The 16,441-nt window shown below is 47.2% G+C and overlaps 2 protein-coding genes across 3 annotated transcripts in view; one reads left to right on the plus strand and one right to left on the minus strand.

The window, feature by feature from the left end:
• The window catches only part of ASH1L (ASH1 like histone lysine methyltransferase), a 73,368-nt gene extending 70,239 nt beyond the window's left edge, over positions 1-3,129 (minus strand). For both annotated transcript variants that reach the window (XM_051641248.1, XM_051641247.1), the window contains exon 1: positions 2,979-3,129. The gene's annotated coding sequence lies outside the window, so the exon portion shown is untranslated. The remainder of the gene's footprint in view (positions 1-2,978) is intronic.
• A 106-nt stretch (positions 3,130-3,235) lies between these two features.
• On the plus strand, positions 3,236-16,438 carry DAP3 (death associated protein 3). Its single transcript, XM_051641268.1, has 13 exons — positions 3,236-3,309; positions 5,374-5,420; positions 8,756-8,866; positions 11,170-11,271; positions 11,998-12,106; positions 12,529-12,621; positions 12,957-13,087; positions 13,434-13,514; positions 14,339-14,497; positions 14,893-14,952; positions 15,584-15,673; positions 16,083-16,200; positions 16,316-16,438. Exons 2-13 carry the CDS (start codon positions 5,379-5,381, stop codon positions 16,399-16,401), a joined length of 1,182 nt encoding a protein of 393 aa, XP_051497228.1. The 5' UTR covers positions 3,236-3,309; positions 5,374-5,378; the 3' UTR covers positions 16,402-16,438.
• Positions 16,439-16,441: the final 3 nt, after the last annotated feature.

Below are 16,441 nucleotides of genomic sequence, written 5' to 3' on the forward strand. Positions count from 1 at the left end.
AAAGGATTAGAAAACCCACTGTATGTTGTAGTAATTCCACTAAAATATTCTTCCAGCCTCCAAATTTGTGATTCAGAAACTTCCTGAGAGGTATGTCTCTCCATCTAATGACTGCCAATGTTTTTTTCTGAATAAAACCCTGTTATTTTTACCCACCTAGTAAAATATCATGGAAAAGATGTAGGAAACCAGTATTTCACCTTTAACTCCTGACATAACGTGCAGACAAGGCTTTTAGTTATGCCAAAAATACTCCAGTGCTAAACCCACCCCATGAGCCCTGCTGCACAACAGCCAATGTGATACAGAGAAGTTGGAACAAATCCAAGCTTTGCTTCCACAGAAGAATTGCATTTGGTCTGCATATCAGGTTATTTTTTTCTTTCTTTTTGAAATCTGTGAGATGAAACACATGGCCTCACTGGAGAGGAAGAAACCTGTCCACAATGACAGAAGTTCATAGAATCATAAATCAGAGGGGTTGGAAGGGACCTCTGAAGATCATAAACTCCAACCCCCTTGCTGCAGCAGGAACACCCAGGGCAGATCCCACAGGAACACATTCAGATGGGTCTTGAAAGTCCCCAGAGAAGGAGACTACACAACCTCTCTGGGCAGCCTGTCCCAGGGCTCCCTCACCCTCACAGCAAAGAAGTTTCTCCTCATGTTGAGGTGGAACTTCCTGTGTTGTCACTTGGTTTCCCCTCCTCCTGTCACAGGCACCACTGAACAGAGACTGGCCCATTCTTGACACCCCCTTGCAGATATTTATAGACATTCATCAGGTCCCCTCTCAGTCTTCTCTTCTCCAGACTAAACAGCCCCAGGTGTCTCAGCCTTTCCTCATATGACAGATGTTCCAGCCCCTTCATCATCCTTGTAGCTCTAAGTTGATCTTTTGCCAATGGCAGCACCAATTATTTGTTTTTAATTAAAGTCAACAGTCCATTTGACAACACCTATTTAAAAATAACTGTGATTTGGTAACTATATGTGTTATTTCCATTTTTCTCTTGTGACAACAGCATTATAATTTCTATCAATAAGCCTGTCTCTCGCACCAAGTGTTTAAACTGTTTTTTGTAACCTCAAGGACAGTTTAAACTCCCAAAACAGACAGAAAACAAGCCGCTTATTTTTGTAAATTATGACTCAATTTGTTTTAGTGTTCATTATCAATCAAATATTAAGTGCTTTTTAGGTGACTGTTGACTGCCTGTAGCAATCAAATCTTAACTCAAGTCCAAAAAGAAGTTGTAATAATTTTGTCTTTAAAACCAAGATGCTCTTAGATCCCCTCAAAATAATAAAAACAAGTCTTATCCTCCTATGCAGTTTTGAAAAGCTACAGAATCTTTCATTTTTCGAGTAAGAATGCTTCTGAAGAACTCCAGGAAGCAGCCAGATGATGATTTTAGAGCCCATCTCTACCCATATGTTCAACCAGCTGCTAGAACTTCCCCACACATGCAGAGGCAGAAGAACCAGGAATGGTCTCAAGGATGACCATGTGAAACACAAGTCTTTCAGGATTCACCCAAAAACCCCCTACAAATTCCCAAGTTATTGAAAAATCTGCCTTTGCAGGTGCAACCTACACTAATTCAAGGAAGAAAACTGAAAAAAAACCCAAAATATGTAAACCAGCTACAATGCTCTTGAAAAGGAAAACAACATATATGTATTTAAATACATTAATGTAAAGTTTCAGATTTTTACCAAACATTGATCCTGCAGTCCCTGCTCCCCAAAACTCTCCTAACAAGCTTGGAAAGCCAGTGTAAGAACCCAGTATCTCGAGTTTCCCTTACTTGCTCCTGACAACATACAACTAACAGGAGAGTGAATGTGTGTCCTGAGGCCATCTGATGGAAACCCACATTCCAAGTAGTCTCTAGTTCTCTGCTAGGTAATTAACAGGGTGAAGTAACCACAAACCAAGGGTGAAAAACAGCAGTTAGAAAGTCAGGAGACTATCTAATATAAAGAAAAGGACAGCAACATTTTTTAGCTTTTGATCTGAGAGATGGCTGAGGGTAAACTACATTAGGCTTAACCATGAAATCCCAAATTACCCATCATAAAACTAAAAGGGGATTAAAAATCCAAAAAAGTAAAATTTCTTAAGTATGATTTTTGGGGAGGATTGCAGGCAGAAAAGTCTACAAGCCGTTGACCTATACTAGCTAATATCCCAGCAAGGAAAAAACCGACCTGAGGAGAGCCCTCCGCCCGCAGCACCCCCGGCAGGGCGGGACCACGCGCCTCCCACCGTGTCTGCCCTACAGCAAAATCAAAGTTTCGGGGCTGCGGAGACTTGCGCAGAGACCCGAGCACCAGGAAACTCCCTGAAGGCCGCGGCGGGAGCCCCGCGGGGCCGCGGCCCGAGGCCCGAGCCCCCCGCGCCCGGCGGGCCGGCTGTCAGGTGACCCCCCCTCGGCTCCCGCGGGGCCCGACACGACGCATGAGCGCGGCTGTCAGGCTCCCTCCTCCCCCGCAGGGCACAGGCCGGGCTCCGGGCGTCCCAGCGGCACGGCCTCCCTGCGGGCAGCGCTGCTGTCAGCGGAACCCCCGCGCCGTCTCGGGTCCCGCTGGCGGGGATACCCCGCCTCCCTCCCCGGCGCTGGCCCGGCTGTCAGGGATCTCCCGCCCACTCCCGGCGCGGGCCCGGCTGTCAGGAATCCCCCGCCCTGCTTCACGCAAGGGCCCTGCCGGAGTCCCCCCGCTCCCCTTCGGACGCGGGCCCTGCCGGGGCCCCCCGCGCCCGCCGCCGCCCCAGCAAGCCCTGCCGCCGGGGATGCCCCGCGCCCGCCAGCAGGGCCCGGGGCAGCGCAGAGGGGATGCGGGGCAGAGGGCGCCTCGGCGCCGGGGCGGGGCGGGGCAGCCCCCGCGGCGGCTCCCCGGCCAGGCTCCCCTCCCCCCGGGCTCCGGGCCTGAGGCGGTCCCAGTCCCCGCCCGCTCGCTCGCTCGCTCCTCACCGTGTCAGCGACAACACGGCCGGGGCCGAGGACGAGCTCCTGCGCGCCGCATCTTCCCGGCCGCCCGCGCGGACGGGGCCAGGGCGGGACCTGGACCGACCGGCCGCCGCTTCGGCCCTGCTCCGAGCCGAGGCAGCGAAACCAAAATGGCGGCGGCTCCTGCTCCACCGCGAGCGAGCGCCCGGCGCCCCGCCTGCCCCGCGCCCGCCCCGCCCCTCGGGGCTGCCCCCCCGCTGCCTGTAGCCCCGCCTGGCCCCGCGCGCGACCCGTAGAGGCCTCGCGTCATCCTCGGGCCCTCGCGCGGCGGGTCCGGCCGGCGGGGCGGGCGGCGGTGAGTGGCGGGGCCCGGGGGCGCGGGCACCGCGAGGGGCTCGTGGGGCGCTGGCCGGGGCTGGCCGCTTGCTTGGCGGCAGCTGCTGCCCGCCCGGCTGGTCTCCGCGGCAGCCCCGCTTGTGTGGCGGCCGCGGGGCAGCAGCCTGTGGAGGCCGGGCCGCGGGTGGGGACGCGGGGCGCGATCCCGCAGCTGTTTCCCGTCTGCCCCCTCCCGCAGGCAAGCTGGGAGGCGGGAGGCTCGAATGGAAGAGGGACCGGTTGCCTTTAGTTCCTTTTGGGGGTTTTACGAACTGAGCTTCAGCTTTCCTGGTTTTCTCTGAGGATCAGCGCCCGTAGCTCGGGCTGAATGGTGGTCCCTGTGCCTCCTTGTTATCTCAGACTTCTCTGTGCCTGGAAAAGAGAATAACGGAGTGCGGTGGAGAGCACATGGGAAGGAAATCAAGAAGCAGGCGTGGGGTGGGAAATGGAACAGGCCCTGAAGCAGCGGCGGGCGGACATCGGGCCTGCAAAGGCGACAACACTGCTTAGCTCCGAGTTGTTCCCATCTTCTCCTGTGTTTCTGGCGCTTGGCTTCATGTTTTGAAGCCAGTAGTAAACACGCAGACAGCGAGCAACCAAAAACTTGTTTTTAATTTAGCCTGGAGCCGTGATAGGTTAGGATGACTTAACATTGTCTGCAACTTTCAGAATACTTTGTGTAATTTTTACTAGCAAATTGTATTCCAATCTATTAATCCTTGCCTAAGAACCACAAGCAGAGCAGGATTTTTCTATAAGGGAACAACATGTCCAGGTGGACAGTTCTTTACACTGATCCAAGTACAAATCAGTAAAGTGGCTGCAGTTTTAATCTACTCTTCTGCTAAAGCTCCTCTCCCATGGATAGACAAATTCTAGAGAAAAACCCTACAACTTGTGTTTAAGTTAGTCACTCAAGAATTCTGTCACAATGTTGGGGGTGCCCAAAATAAACAAGACTTTCAAGTTCTTGTGACTCCTTAATTTTACTAGTTGCGTTTTAGAAAACAGCTTTCCTGTTACTAGTTTCTTTACTGTTAAGCCTGTGATTTGAAATGAATGGGATACATTCTCATGCAGAACTGGATTTCTCCTGTCTCTGCTGAATGTTCTTGCATGGCAAAGTAACATGACTCAAACAGCCTTCACAGACTGATACCTTCACTTATTCTTGAAGCAGAAAAAAATGGAGCTTGTTTCTAAAATATGTACTGTGCATGAGTTAGATGAAAGGATGTAAAGCATCTTTACAAAATTAATGTCCTTCAGCATGGAGTTATTTTCTCATTCTAGGCCATTGAATCATCTTTGTCTTGCTCAGCATTAACACTGCAGTTAACTACTAAGACAGCTATTCCTCCTAAAGAATTACGAGGTCATTATCTCACTTTGAATGCATGGTGTAACTTAGGCAACCAAGATTTCTTAAAGCATCTTTGTTAGGTATTGTCATTATTTTCTTCTCAGAAAGTGGTATGAAGAAAGCTTTGAATGCTGGCAGAGAAGACAGATTTAATTTCCTTACCTTTTTGCCCTTATTTTTGCATCACAATTGCTTAAGCATTTTCTTTAGGGTTCTTTCTCCTGTTGTAGGCAAAGCTGGCTGAGCAGTAGATACTAACAGACTATCAGGATGAAGCTGAAAACACAGAAGCACCTTCAGTCTCTGTGTTATTCCAGTTTCTTCAAAATAATCACGCTGTAGCCCTTGCTCTTGCATCTCTTAACAGCTGCAGTCAAAACAGATGCCCTCCCCAGTAAAATAATCTGTCCTTACTAGATGAATGAAATACCTTTACTTATAAGGGGGTTTTTGTAAATGTCTCTGAAAAATAAAAAAGGCAACAAATTAATGGAGTATTTTTTTATTAGGCAAGTAATGTTGCTTACCAGAAGAAGACTGTTTTGCTTCAGAGCATTCTGACAGTTTGTCTGAATTATTTGTGTGCCTATACTTCAAGCTCTTTGAGCAGGAACGATTCTTTTCTGCATAAGATACATTAACATAATGAAAAGTATAAAAACTCCACTTCTGTCCCTGCAGAAAAAATGCTGAGAAGTCTGAAAGGACTTGTCTACTATCCTCTAAAGGTAAGTGCTTTAATAGCGTGATGCTGCTTCCAGTATTTCAGCTGTCCTGTGGCCTGGAATGACAATTTACAGCTGCAAAAAGTGAGATTCTTCCTGTGAGCTGGTTGTGGAAACTCCCATTACGGGCAGGGGAAGAGAGAGGGACATCCTGATTTTGCTCCTCTGTCATCTCTCTCCATTGGCTGGAAAGCCAGGACATGGCTGGATAGTTGACTTACATAAGACATTTGTTAGAAGACTAAATTTAGCGTTCTGAAATGCCTAGAATGCTGAAATTCTACACCTTTAGTGCAAGTGTTTCTCAAGAAATGCAGCATGTACTTGCTTTGCACTGCTGGAAAGTAAAGAGGAAGAAGCCCTTGGTCAGAAGAGAACCACCAGCCTTTCACAAACCCTGTGTTGCTGATGGGAAAATAATTGTGCCAGGGATGGCTCAGAGCTTCAGGTCGGTGTAGTAATATTAACCCTGTCACAATAACCCAGCATGTTATCTCGAGCAGTTCCTTATCTTATAAACAGCATAATGAATTAATGTTGCATACCGGGCCTGACTTCCTCATGGCAAATACTTCCAGCTGTTTCGTTTGCTCTTGTTTTTTAAATGCTTTGACACTGGTACCTAGTGATATGCAGCTATTAAAAAGGATGGCTGGATAACTTCTTGTTTCCAGAGATGAGATGCTGGTTGTGTTTGTTACTGTACTAATTATGGCAGCCTTTATGAAATAAACAGTCTTTTCTAGATCTGAAGATGTGGAATCATGTAGGAACAGCTCCACCTTATGGCACATGACTCTGCGATTAATCTCCATGTACCACGTGATGGTTTGCTGCCATTTCAGGCATCTGAGCTAGATGACTGTCCTTTGGCAGACATAAACTTACTCTAAAATCCACTCTGCACTACGAGCATAAAATGTGTTAACAGATGATGTTAAAACGTGAGAACCTTTCATACATGTTAGGATTTACTATGCAGATCTCTACAGGGAGAGCCAGAAAGGTGTATGGATGTTTCTGGCATTCTCTGTGAAGCCAGGGGGATCAGTGATAAGCCACTGTCTTCTGTTCAAGAGGGACCAAGTGGCATGTTGCTTCTATAAAATCAGAATATATAATGCATTAGCAGTGGTGTTCTAGGTCACTCAAAGGAATTGTAGCCTGTTAAAAATGTAGATGCACTTGTAGTGAATTTTGTTAATGGAAACACAGTAACTCATGCAAGTCTGTATCTCTCCAATTCAGGATAGCCCTGAGTAATGCTGTATTCACCACTCTGGGTGGTCTTGATTTTGTAGCACTTTAAGAGTTAGGAAGGTTTTCATGTCTCCAGATACTTAAAAGCTGCCTCTGCAGCCCAGTGCAAGCTCCAGTCCACAAAGGAAAAGTTCCAACGCACTACAAGGCTAGAAGGTGATTTTGCAGAAGACCTACCATGCTAAGGCTCACGGAAGGGATGTTCTGAAATGGCATCCTTCCAGGAGAAAGATACAGTAATTTAAAGATGAGGTATGTTCTGTTGATGGAAAAATAGAAATTCTATGTAGTTGGCTGCAAGAACAGAGAACTGGACTTCAAGACATACCCCTCTCACACTTGCATCCTGTCCTACTGCAGGGTCTTCTACTCCCTTCATAGGACTTGTTAGGAACTGGCTTTTATATCATAGAGAATCCAACTCCTGCTGATCTTCTGAGATCGTGCTTTTTAAAAAGTGGAATTGCTGATAATGGTTTGAGTAAGTATCATTCAGCTGAATTCCTGAGTTGAGTCTAGACTCACATAAAAACCAAACATGGGCAGACCAAGAAGTTAATCCTTGCTTAATTTTCATTCCTTGTTACACAGACCAGGGACAAGGGCATGTGTGGAGCTCCAGAGAAGGCATGTCCACAGAGCAGTAGCAAAGCTCATCCCTGATATGTTCACTTGAGATATGAGGAGGAAGGAATACAGGATGTTCAAAGAAAATGAGAGGGATGACAATTCCAGGCTAGAAATGACCTAGGGCGCTGACATTTTCTGGACTAACAGGTGACAACAGTTGCTTGCTCTAGTTATTTATTAAATTAGCATCTTAATGCCTTGCTGTAGGCTGTAAATTAAGTCATGTTTGTGAATTTAAAACTAAACATAGCCAAATAAAGACACCCTAACTGATCATTTGGGTTTGAGGAGGAAAAGAATATTAAGGAAACAGGAGAAGGTGATGTTAAAATGCGGTGAATAAAGTGAATGTTTAGTGCTCTTCCATCGCAGTAGTTCTGCAGGTGCTGAGTACAAACGAGTTTAACTCCTCCCCTAAAAGCAGAGTGCTGAAATGCTGATCCAGGAGCCGGATGTGTGTTTAAGGTGGGCACCCTTTCTTCTGAGCCCTTGTGGCTTTCAGGTGACCCCCGGAGGAAAACTCAGATGACAGCAGAATTGCATCATGCCTTGGAGAACAGAAACAACTGTTCCTGTCTCTAAATTTTAGTTTATGGCTGCTCTCATCTCTGCAGGCAGACAAAATAGGAAACTACTTGCTCTGTTTACCGGGGAGCCTGTAACTGTTTCAGTCCATATGAAGGGCAGCTTTCAGTTTTGCTCACTCTGGTCACAGCCTGTTTGTAGGATACACTTTTTAAAAATTCATTGACCAGGGCTCATATTTTCTTTTGCCGTAGCTGTCTTGCCTATTTTGGCTAGGCTTTACAGGCATGCTTCAGCAGGCTATCTGTGGAAAAAATAATTAATCAGCTTAGCTGGCTGCTTCAGTTTCTCAGCCATGTCTGTATTCTAATGAAAGAGTCTGTATGCAGGGACACTGTTAGAAAAATCAGTGCAGGGAATGTAATTATAAATATCAAATAGTGGGCAGCACTGCACTAATCCCTCAATAATTGAGGTGATTATGGATTACTAGACAGCTTGAATTTCCAAGGTACTAGCTACTATTCATCAGTGTAGGCAGAAACATTGTGGGAATTTCCCAGCAATAAGACCTTAATGGCTGTACTTGTGCTCTTATGCAATCTTGAAGGGGATTGATCAGGGCTTGGCTCTCTAGATGACTTAAGGTGGTAGATGACTTAAGTGAATGGAAATGGTTTAGAAGCAGGTATCAAAAAGTGTGGTTCTAAAGCATGAAGGTTTTCATGATGAATTTACATTCTAATGATGATTTTTTGTTGTTCTAAACATTGCAGAGAATTCTGTTTTCTATGGCATACTACCTTGACCTGATCATAATGTGCACGCAATGAGTGTACAGAACAAACCACTACCTGGATTATCTACCAGTAGTCTTTGACTGCTGAAAAGTTTGTTGCCTGTTTGCCTTTTTTTTTCCTCAGCTGGACCATGGGTATGCCCTCCATGCAGCAGCCAGTTCCATTGCCAGCCAGGATGTCCAAACACTGGCTGAAAGACCAAGAGCTTTTTTCTATACCAACGAGAGTGACCCGGTGAGTTGCTGCCACAATTGGTGTTGTCAGACAGCAAGTGCTTAAATTCCATCAGTCTGTTACTGGACATGCTGGAGCCTGGAGTGCTTACTGGGTTTGTGTTATTCCAGTAAACATCAGGGAGGGGAGTACACAGGCCTAGTAACAGGCATTTATACCATGATCTCTAGCCCAAAGGAAAACAGGCCGTGGATCTGCAGTGCACCTGAACAAGACAGGGCTGGTCCTCTGCCTGAAAGCTCCAGGGAACAAGTATTGATTCCTTCCCTATAGTTGCACAGATGAGATAGTGTATTGTAAAAGCTCAGATGTGGCTTAGCTTGTCATCAGACACCATTCATTTCAACTCCAGGGTTATTCGTCTCTGACTAACTTCCCCAAACTGGCTATGAAGGGGAATGAAAAACACCCCCTAGATGACTTCTCCACAGCACAACTCTCCAGCATCATAATTCCAGCCTCACACTCTCCATCTCAAGCACAAAATGAAGTGGAATAAATGAATGGAATAAGCCTTTAAGGTGCTTTTCTGCTGCCTCTGTAATTGGAGTCTTTCAATACTGATTCCTCTGGGGTCTCTATGGAAACAGCAGCATGCAGATGATCTTACTCACGTGATGCAAGTGTCTCTATAGATTGCACAGAAGAGTCCAGATGGCAAGGATTGTCCCTACTGTCCTGTGCCTACCATTGATGTTGCCAGGCAACGGGCTTTGGCATTCTGACTTCACGTGCCTGATGTTGGGTGACAACCACCACTGCTCTGTAGCGTCCCCAGTGTCGCCAGCGCTGCTGTGCTGCAGGTGGCCTGTGGGGCAAGAGGCTCCATGCTGCTTCAGCACAAACCCCGCAGCTCTGGCTGCACCTGTACTTGTGCCCATCAAGTCCTATTAAAAATTTATTAGGAAGACCAGATGAAAACTACATTTTTCATAAGACTTAGCTTTTATTTACCTTTCCATTAGTAAAACTCAAAGTGACTAAACATGAGGGTAAAGATACTGACCCATTTTACAGATGTAGGAACTGAAGAGTGAAGGAATTTGCCCAAGGTTATGCAGCAAATCAGTGATGAAACTGATAATGCAGATGGTCTCTGGAGTCCATAGCTAACAGTGTCATGCAGAGAAACACAGGTGCTGTTAGTCTGTGTCCAGCACATGCAGGAAAACTCAAGAGAATCCAGCCCACAGTCTGAAATACAGCTCTGCCTAGAAAAGCACCATAATGTCTACTCATAATTCTCTTTAGTCTGACTCCAAGAAACATCTGACAGCAGAGGACCTATTGACTAGCCAGGTTTTTTTAAACTTTCTTCCTGCAACTAAAATATGCTGACCAGTAAACACCAGACTGGCAACTCAAGCAGCTTAGAGAGCAGTTTGCTGAAGTTACCCAATGGTTTCTTCATAGAAATAGTTTGGCAAACCTGTGGGTATCTCAGATCCTGCAGCTGTACCAAGGTAAGCCATCCAGTGCAGGACACACTGACGTGTCCTTGGGAAGGTGGGGAATAGGGGTGTCGTTACCATGGGCTCTTCAGAGTGGAGGGGGCAGGCAGAAGATAAGAGCCCAGGCACGTTGCATGCCTGGAAGACTGAAAATCTGGTCTGAAGAAAGGGAGGGAGACTTAACATGTAGCAACAGCAAATAAAATTACCTTCCTGGACTGTTATTGTGCAAAATAAAGAAAACAAAGAAGTTACTATATTCTGATTCCATCTCAACCAAAATGGAAGCAAAAGATTGACAAGCAGAAGAATATAAAGGAGGATTTTTAAACTTCAAATCCATGGAAAAGTGCAGAAAATGCAGAGCAGGGGATGATACAAGCTTCAAAGCTTGGCACAGAGCTGCTGAAAGCCACACAGGAAGTACTGCAGAATAGTCTCTATACTGTCCTAATTACACAAGAGACAAAAACTGGTTACTAGATCAAGAGTGAGTGCAAGTGTTGCATGGTAGGTCCCTTTCCACAGGGCTGCTCTCCAGCCAGGTGGATCCCAGTCTGAAGTGCACTCCTGGGTCCCATCATTGTTTATGGCCAGGTAGGATATCCCTTCTTTATTGTCCTCTGAGGCACCTGCCAGCACTGACACTGCAATTCCTGCTGTGCTTTATATGCTACTTCTGACTCTAAGGAAGTGTCTCACTGAGAGCAAAGCATCTACTTCCCAAGACACTCAGCAAGTATCTGCTCACTTTGATTTGGTGTCCCCTCCCTGTCCTACTCTCACAGACCTGTATTCAGAAAGAAGGTGTCAGACTTGTCTGAGTGTGACAGTTTGCATTTCCCTTGCCAGGCCAAGCACACAGAGCTCCATGAGGGTCGCCACTACAGCATCCCCCTGGAGGAGCTGAGAGCTGTATTTCCACATGGACTGCCCTCCCGCTTCCAGCAGCAGGTACTTTGTCTCAGCAAATGTGTAGCAGTGGACTGGTATGTGGGAAGAACCAGATCCATCATGTAACTATGATGCTTTCCTTTTGGAATAAGAGTGAAGAGCTGCAAGAATGCAGTTATTCCTGGTCCTTACTGTTATTTTCTACATCTAAAAGGTATCAGTCAGCTTCACCAGAATAGTGGCAGAGGGTGTGAGGACAACATTCTAGCCGGTATTTTTAATCTCTTAACTTCTGAGTACATGGTAAATTACAGAAGTATCTTCCACAATTACATTTCTGTATGAAACAGGCTGTCTCATGAAATAAGTGTATATCAGCAACAAAATAATCTTGATTTCTATTGTGAGCCAGATCATGCTGTGACTGGGTCAGGCTTCAAAACCAGCTAAAACACAGCCTGCTGGAGTTTAGGAGGTTGCTTATCTGGGAGCCTGTAATTCTAGGTGGTTGACATTGGATTGACAGGCCAGTCAGCCTCCCCTCAATCTCTGGGAAGGTGATGGAACCTTATCCTGGAAACCATTTCTAGGCACACAAAGAACAAAGTCATCTGGGGCAGTCAGCACCTCACCTCCCCGTGGTGACACCATGCTTGACTAGCTTGGTAAACGATGTGACTGGCCTGGTAGATTAGGACAGAGCAGTACCAGATGTGAAGTCACACCAAGGACAGCTGCAGTGGGCCAGCACTGGGCTTCTTGCTTATGTTCTGTTCTTTTTCTCAGATTAAGACCTTCAATGAAGCCTTCGTGATGGTGCGAAAACCAGCCCTAGAACTCTTCACTTACCTGAAAAGCTCCAACTTGGCACACCCAGCAGTCAGATATGTGATCTGTATCTTTTTTAACTTACTTGATGGTAGAATGCAAATTAAATGCAAGCATTTAGAGTTTACAGTGATGTTTTGAACCTGTGCTGACCACTGTGGTTTAGCCTACAGGAAGTGGCTCTACCACGTCTGTTGTCAGCAAAGCTAGTCTGAGAAGTTTATGAACCTTGCATACTTTTATTTTAAGCCAGATTTGGTTTATGGCACAGATCCACAAATAGGGCACAACTAAAGGGATGGGAATCATCAGCTGTAATGGGGTGGGAGGATATAGAGAGAGGGTTCTCTTTAGGCTAGGTTTGGTGCTGAACAAAAGCAGGATGGAATGAGCCATCCCTGCTTCTATGACCTTGGAACTTCCTTATTGTCTTTTGTGGAAGAACTGAAGTGCTTTTTTGGAGACTTTCCTTGACAGTCCATGTTGGAGATGGTGAGAAAGGAACAGGGAAGACCATGACCCTGTGTCACGTGGTTCACTACTGCGCCAGGCAGGGCTGGCTGGTGCTGCACGTCCCCGATGGTGAGAACGTCAGATACACTTATGGATACTTATCTTTGGTTTTTCCATAAAGCTCCAAATAAAGCAGAGCATAATTAGTTATTTTCACATGCTTATAGTCAGTCTTTTTTACCCCACTGTTAATGCATGTGACAGCAGACAGACTGTGCGTGGGGCCGTATGACCTCCTCGGCTCTCCAGGGATAGTCTTGGCCACTAAGGAGGGCAGGCTTTTCTTGCCAGTGTAGCAGAATAAGGATAAAAGATACAAACACACACCCACCACCCAACTCATATGATTGTTTTGACTCAAAAAAAAAAAAAAACAACCAGCAACTGTTTTCTTTTCCTTACAGCTCATCTCTGGGTGAAAAACTGCAGGGAACTTATGCAGTCTTCGTATAACAAAGACCGGCTTGATCAGCCTTTGCAAGCATCTTCCTGGCTCAAGAACTTCAAAACCTCCAATGAGCACTTCCTGAAAGAGGTCTGTAGAGCCTGTCAGGCTGCTTTGGTCAGCAGCTATGAACTGCCCCCAGGATCACCTCTCAGGGACTGCACGTGCTTCCTGTCACTTCCTGTCCAGATTCACTCATTTTTGAGAAAAATTTCATGTATGAACACATGCACCTCTCTTGCACACAGACCTACAAACCCCACCCTGCACTGGAACTCGATTTTTGTAGAAAAAGTAGTACTTTAAATCCCCCCTGTGGCTATTTGCAGTGAATATTTCTCCTAGATTCTGCACTAGTCTTTTAACGCTGGCAAAGAACCAGGAATCTTGCCAGGCTGCCTTTGCACACAGTTTAATTGTAGTTCTCTTATTGCAGATAAAAACACAAAAAAAGTATGTCTGGGGCAAACGAGAAAGCACTGAGGAGGGAAGGCCTTTGGGTGAAGTGGTGGAACAGGTAAGGGACAAAAGTGCTTTCATAGAATGATGGAATTTGATTGGGTTGGGGGTTGGAAGGGACCCTAAAGATCATCTAGATCCAACCCTCTGCATGGGCACGGACACCTCCCACCAGCCCAGGTTGCTCCAAGCCCCATCCAACCTGCTCTTCAACACTGCCAGGGATGGGGCAGCCACAGCTTCCCTGGGCAACCTGTCCCAGGGTCTCAGCACCCTCACAGCAAAGAATTCCCTCCTCATCTCCAACCTCAATCTCCCTCTTCCACTTTTCATCCATCTCCCTCATCCCATCCCTCCCTGCCCTTGTCCAAAGCCCCTCCCCAGCTTTCCTGGAGCCCCTTCAGGCACTGGAAGCTGCTCTAAGGTCTCCCTGGAGCCTTCTCCTCTCCAGGCTCAACACCCCAACCCTCCCAGCCTGTCTCCAAAGCAGAGCTGCTCCAGTGTTGTCTCACCTTTTATTACAAGTTCCCCATCACTGTGTATGTAGAACAAATTGCTCTGTGGATCTTACAAATACCAGTGCTGGGAAATGGAAGGCATTTCCCTGTCAACAAGGTGGCTACAAAAACCATTGTGGAAGAGGTGATGGATCTGTAAAGGAAGCTGCACAGAGAACTTGGGCAGAAGCACAAACTAGAATTTGGAAGTTTCTACTTCACTGATGCTCAGTGGCTCAGACCAGATTGCTCCTGCAAAAGGAACTGTTGACTGTTGTTTTATCTTCCTCCCCCCATTAGAAAGGGCTGACAGTGTGCAAAGTTGCTGACATTATGTAGTAACAAGAAAACCAATGTGAGTTATGTGCCTTTTTCCTACTTAAAGGGCTTGGCTCGGGTGAGAAATGCCAGTGATGCTGTGGGGGTTGTGCTGAGGGAGCTCAAGCAGCAGTGTGGGAAAGGCTCATTCCAACTGCTCGTGGCTGTGGACGGCGTCAATGCGCTCTGGGGAAGGACTACGCTAAAGAAGGAAGACAAGAGCCCTGTAAGAAGTGATCTGCTCTGATCATATTTCTGCATTCCTGCTGCAAGGGAGAGCAGGAGAGGGTGGGGAGGTAGTTCTGTTCATTTCTGAGCTCTGTAGGAATTCCCAGTTGGCTTTGCTTACTTGGAGGGACCTGCGAAATTCATACCATGTTTAGGCTTTTTACTGAAGAAAGTTCTCTCAGTAAGAAGGAAACACACGTGTGTCCTGTTAAAGTCAGGAAAGCCTGGGCATTTCTCTGTAAAATACTGAGGCTGGATGCTGCAGTGCTAAGTCAAAGCAAGAAAAAAATTGTGCCTAAATGATGCAAACGCTCCCTTCAGTCTGAAGCAGGAGAAGGGAATTTGTCTCAGAAAATGCTGGCAAAAAAAGTGATGCAAGACAATCTTCACCAGGTTTCTCCAGAGGAGCTGACACTTGTGTACAACCTTAGGAAGATGATGATGAACAATTGGGTGAGTTTGGGCTGGATTTTGGGTGTGTTGTTCACAATTAGAGCAAGAAATCTGAGCTCTCACTGCTCCTTTGGTGAAGGGGAGCTGGGAGGGGTGTGCTCAGCTGTGCTTCTGACACCACCCAGAGATACAATGCTTTTCTTGATCACCCTGCCAAACTCCAGTTGATGCCTCTTACTTCCTGAGCTAGTGGTATTTAATAACCCTTAGTGACACTTAAGATTTTTTTGAACTAATGAGAACTTTCAGTGCCTAAAAAACCTGCTAAATTTTTTTGCTATAAGGGGTCAGCCCCTGGGCCCTGATATCTCTAATGGGGAGTTAGTTTTGAAAGTATACAAAATAGTCCTTTTTAAAGCTTTTAAGTTGTTTCAACTAGAAGCCATTTATGGATAAGAAGGACATGTTTAAATGCCAGCACTGGGAACAGCAGCTCTGTGTTCCCTGTGCTGCACGGGTACTGGGAGCTGCCAAGGCTAATGTGGTTTGGAACATGATGGAATTTGGGAACTGAAGCAACTATAAGATCAAAGAAAAAAATACCTCACTTTTTTTTTTGCATCAATCTGTGACTGTGTCACAAATTCTGCCTTGGTAGCTAAGAAGGTTTCTGATCTGCTCTTCCTTTTAGAACGGAGGAGCTGTTGTGACCACCCTCAGCCAGACAGGCTCTCTCTTCAAGCCCAGCTCTGCCTATTTGCCCCAGGAATTGCTGGGAAAGGTGAGTCCTGGCCTCATCCCGCCTCTTCTCCCTTCACGTTGGGAAACAGAGAAATCCTGGTTTGGGAATTGTGTTCAGTGCAGGGGGCAGACCTTGCTTTAGTGTCTTCAGGTCACACATACATTTATTCTCTTTTGAATCAACTGCCCAGGGCAGGGGTGGAGTCCCCATCCTTGGAGGGGGTAGATGTGGTGCTGAGGTACATGGGTTAGTGGTGGCCTGGCCTGGGCAGTGCTGGGGGAGCAGTGGGACTCGATGTTCTTAAGGGGCTTTTCCAACCTAAATGGTTCTACAGTTCTGTGATTTTAAGAACCAAGCCGGGCCAGTTCCCAGCAGCTCCAGCAGGAAGGGCCGGGCGCTGCCGCCGCCCGCGGGTCTCATCCCCGACTTCTCCTTCCTCCCTTCCCAGGAGGGGTTCGACGCGCTGGACCCTTTCGTCCCCATCCCGGTTCCCAACTACAGCCCGCGGGAGTTCGAGAGCTGCTATGGCTACTACCTCGACCGCAAGTGGCTGCAGCACGAAAAAGGTCTGACCCTGCCCAGGACCTGGACCGGCGGGCGGGGGTGCCGGGGGTCCCGGGGGGGGGGGGGCCGGGGTCCCGGAGGAGGCCGCCCCCCAACAACGCACCTCATGTCTTGCAGCGCGCACGGAGGACGGCAAGGAGGAGCTGCGGTTCCTGAGCGGCTCCAACCCGCGGCAGCTGGAGCGGCTGGCGGGGCCCCTGTAGCGCAATAAAGGCTGGAGCGGCCGCCGCTCCCCCCGGTGCC

The sequence above is a fragment of the Apus apus genome, chromosome 27 (assembly GCF_020740795.1).
Source record: "Apus apus isolate bApuApu2 chromosome 27, bApuApu2.pri.cur, whole genome shotgun sequence".
In the NCBI taxonomy this organism is placed as follows: Eukaryota; Metazoa; Chordata; class Aves; order Apodiformes; family Apodidae; genus Apus; species Apus apus.